Source organism: Priapulus caudatus, unplaced genomic scaffold (genome assembly GCF_000485595.1).
Source record: "Priapulus caudatus unplaced genomic scaffold, Priapulus_caudatus-5.0.1 Scaffold4148, whole genome shotgun sequence".
Taxonomy (NCBI): Eukaryota; Metazoa; Priapulida; class Priapulimorpha; order Priapulimorphida; family Priapulidae; genus Priapulus; species Priapulus caudatus.
The window spans coordinates 6,220-10,686 of record NW_014581209.1 but is presented as its reverse complement, the minus strand read 5'-3'; the positions used below and the strand labels follow the sequence as shown (position 1 = coordinate 10,686).

The window sequence follows — 4,467 nt, the reverse complement described above, 5'->3', positions numbered from 1 at the left end:
GAGGAGAGGAGAGGAGAGGAGAGGAGAGGAAGAGGAGAAAAGTACGAGGGGAGGAAGAGAAGGAGGAAAGACGGAGGGAAAGAGCAGGAGAGGAAAAGCAGGAGAGAAGGAAGAGCAGAAGAGAAGTGGACAGAAGAGGAGAAGAGGAGAGGAAACGCAGGAGAGAAGGAAAAGGAGAAGAGAAGAGGAGGCGATGAGATAAGAGGAGCAGGCGAGTACAGGAGGACCTGTGAGAGATCGCTCGCCCATGGCCGCCTCACGTATGTCTGCTCGCACTCAGCCTTAGAATGAGAATCAGAATGAATTATAATTATAATTAGGAATTAGGAATTAGGAATTAGGAATTAGAATTAGAATGAATCAATGGGCCTTAGAATGAGAGGTAAATAGAAATATATCGAGAAAAAAAAGAGAGAGAGAGATAGCTAGAAATGGAGAGGTGAGGAGGAGAGAACGCGCGCGAGAGGCGGCAGTGGAGAAGACTGAAATGTATTGTATATATTGTACATTCATTCCTGGGATGACGGACACCAGCTAATCAGCCTAGCCACCGACGATACTCAATTACAACCACTTACTGGCTTCAACCAGCGCCGTAATCCGACTACGCGAGACGATAAGGATGAGGATGAGGATGAGGATGAGGATGAGATGAGGATAGGATAGGATGGGATGAGGATGAGGATGGAAGGATGAGGATGAGGATGAGGATGAGGATAAGATGATGATGAGGATGAGAATGGAGAATGAGATGAGGATAGGATGAGATGAGGATGAGGATGAGATGAGGATGAGGATGAGTATGGAGGATGAGGATGATAATGCGGATGAGGATGAGGATGAGGATGAGTATGAGAATGTGGATGAGGATGAGGATGAGGATGAGAATGCGGATGAGAGTTAGGATGAGAATGAGTGTGATGTGGTACTGATAGTATACACTAGATCGAGAGGACAGTGGTTGAATGTATACAGTAGATCGGGGGAGGGTGACGGGGTGCTACTGTGCGAGAGGCACTTGTCTGGTGGCGTGGGTGGTTTAAGGCAGGCTCTACACATAACCTGTGCGTTAACGCCCAACCACGCCCTAAGCCACTTACACGGCTGTGATGACCGTGTTCTGCTGCGAAATGATACCAGCCTTGCCTTACTACAGATTACAGCAAAATGCCGGCTCGCACTTCTTCACCCACCAATCGTGGTAAGGTGATTTCCAGACCATTTTACTTTACGAGTCAATGTAACGCTCATGCACGTACGCGGTTTCAATAGGAACGCTAGTCATTTGTCCTCAAGCTGTCAAAACGCCCTCCACGGAACGCCGTATTTCGTCACCTAATCGGATTTTGATAAGTGGTACAGCAGATCTTTACACTATCTATAAGAAGTCTGTAGACGTCACGAGCAAATCAGATCTGTAGGAGGTACATGTAGTCCAGTCACACGCAATTCGAGGGATGAGTATCTAATGCCCAATAGCAAGCACAACGCAGCCTGACTGCCTACGCTACATCTACTTTCACCCTGTCTACGTATACACTCGCCATAGCACCGCTCACGGCTAGGCGACGCCACAGCGACGGACAGAGGGCGCCACCACGGCAGACAGGGGGCGCCACGCCACTCACCGTATGAGTCGGATGCCATCACGCCATTGCGAGGGTCCATTGGGTTGTAGGGGTAATGCTGCCGGTAGTACTCATGTACATTGTGCAGCGGCAGGGGTGGGGCCGGCGTCGGTGCCTGCGTCGACTGCTCGCGGCCCGCGCGCAGATGGTCGGTGCTCGTCGATGGCTCCTCAGCACGCTCCGTCGACGAGGCCGTCGTCTGAGCTGGCGCCCTCTCTGGGAAGAAAAAGAAAGCTTTGTGATTTTTACTTCACTTACAACGGTGCGTTGTTGTTGTTGTTGTTGTTATTATTATTAATAATAATAACATTATTATAATTGTTGTTATTAAATTAATACCTATATAATTATTATTACAAAGAGTTTATATTTTAACGAGTTATTGCGAGTTATTTACATTACGAGTTGGGTGTAGTCTCAATCACTATATATGTGAAAAAATTGTTTAGAATAAATTCATACAGTCACAAAAACACGCTCGTACAAAAACTATGCGAACGTGCATTGCCACGACAGCAAGTATACAAAGTATGATGGTATAAACCTCTTACTACAGAGTGTTAGACCAGCTGGTGGGATAGCGCCTGATCACACAGACAACCACAACCAAACTTTGTCAAGGATTTGTGTCGAGCTTTTACACCTCAAAATAACCCAGTCACACTTACATATATCATAGATATAATTTATATTCTTCAAGTTTGTCAAAAAATCTGTCAAAATCAGCACACGGTAAAGTTGCTACACTGGTGGGATAGCGCCTGATCACACTTATAGCCACAGTATCACACTCACAGCCACAGTATCACACTTAACACGCTGCTTCACCCATCCGCTAATGTTTCTCACGATCATGCGACGGAATTTCTAAACCGACGACAACAACAATTAGGACGACGACGACAACAACGATGACGATGATGACGACGTCAACGATGACGATGATGACGACGACGACAACGTTGACGATAACGAAGCAGCACAGCTGTTGATGCGTCTCAAAGGTTCCAAAACACGGCGCAGATGCGACGAGCGATGTCCCTCAGCTGTTCATTGCTCATCTCGTGGTCACGGTAAACGAGTTACACACGCTACAACGACTGCATCTACTACTACTACTGCTGCTGCTGCTGCTGTTCTCCCCCTCTTTCTCCCCCTCTCTCTCTTCTTCTCTTTCTCGATATCTGTCTCTCTATCTCTCTCTCTTTCGATATCCCTCCCTCTTCAATGCGTTCCCCGCTCTCTCTCTCTCTCTCTCTCTCTCTCTCTTCCCTTTCCGTGCGTTCGTTCCCATCCCCCTCCCTCTCTCTCTCTCTCCAGCATGCGCCCCGAGGCCTCTAGCATCTCTCCACGTGCAGATAAAATCACGAGTAATCGTGTTTAAAAACGCCAAGTACTGCTACATGAGCAACGCCAACACGTATAGCGCTGCTCGCAAATTCAGACGAGGTTCCACCCAAGGGTATTTATTGATAGCGACTACAATACACCGCAGATACGTCTGCGTTTAATAAAGCTGAAAATTCAAAGAACTAATAGATTGCAGTCGGTTTAGCAGATCTTGAAACGTAGACAGTAATAGATTGTGTCAGTGACTAAGTAGTAGACAGTATGTGAGTCGGAGAGGCGGCAGCGGTGGAGTTGTTGCTCGCAAGGTAAATCAATTCGCTTATCTTTCATCTACCTAGAGCTATGTGTTTTATCCATATATCTGGACGCATTGCGAATTATACAGTACTATCAGAAGAGTACTCGGGGAAGCTCCCCCTTCTCCTCTCTCCTTCTCCCCAATCTCTCTCTCTCTCGCCTCAATCTCCCTCTCCTCTCTCCGTCTCCCCTATCTACGACCCCCTTCCCATGCCCTCCTTCCTCGCCGAAACCGCGTTCACCCTCTTGGTCCCTCTCTCCATCTACGGCCCTCTTCCCCACCGACTTGCCCCTCTCCCAATTTCAGACCTTATATCTTATAGAACCTCCCTCCGCCAGCTAAACACGAGTTATATATATATATATATACAACACGAGGCTTGTTGATCCGGTTCCTTCTTTGTTTTCAAATCGTCTTGTTAAACGGTTTGTAAATCTCCGTCTCGCTATGCAGAAGCTATTGTTAGACGAACATATATATATATAGCACAATAGCTGTGCATATAAACAGCGTCAGCATCTCGACGTCCCGCCATCTTACATGACGGAGTATGTGAGTCTATCTGACACGCGCATAAAAGATATTATTATACACGGTGTCTGTCTGTCTGTCTGTCTCCCTCTCTCTCTCTCTCTCTCTCTCTCTCTGTATGTGTGTGTGTGTGTGTGTGTGTGTGTGTGTGTGTGTGTGTGTGTGTGTCGTGCGTGGTGTGTGTGTTGTGTGCGCGCGCGCGTGTCGTCAAATTTTGAAAAGTAAACTATTGGTCACAAGATGCACATTGATTACGTCTTAAGAGAAAGATGTCATATATTTAAATATTAAATTATCCAAACACACACTATAACCACAGAATCTGTATACACACGCGCACGCACGCACGCACGCACTATGCCCGCAAAAACGCACGAACGCACGCATGCACGCCCATATGCACACAAACACGCTAACGGCTAGCTAACACGCCACACGCGCCTACACTTCAATCCTAGGTGTTATAAACGCCGAGTCTGGGTCTGTCACACGCGCACGCACGCACGCACGCACGCACGCACACACACACACACACAACACACACACACACACACACACACACACACACACACACACACACACACACACACACACACACACACACACACACACACACACACACACACACACACACACACACACACACACACACACACACAC

The 4,467-nt window shown here is 47.4% G+C and overlaps 1 protein-coding gene across 1 annotated transcript in view; it reads right to left on the bottom strand.

Annotated features, from left to right (window-relative positions):
• LOC106819715 overlaps positions 1–1,844 on the bottom strand; it is a gene marked incomplete at its 5' end in the record, with an annotated part of 5,331 nt that extends 3,487 nt beyond the window's left edge. The window contains one exon of the mRNA XM_014824313.1: positions 1,629–1,844. Coding sequence (XP_014679799.1) covers positions 1,629–1,844 — 216 coding nt within the window. The remainder of the gene's footprint in view (positions 1–1,628) is intronic.
• Between the last annotated feature and the right edge of the window lie 2,623 nt (positions 1,845–4,467).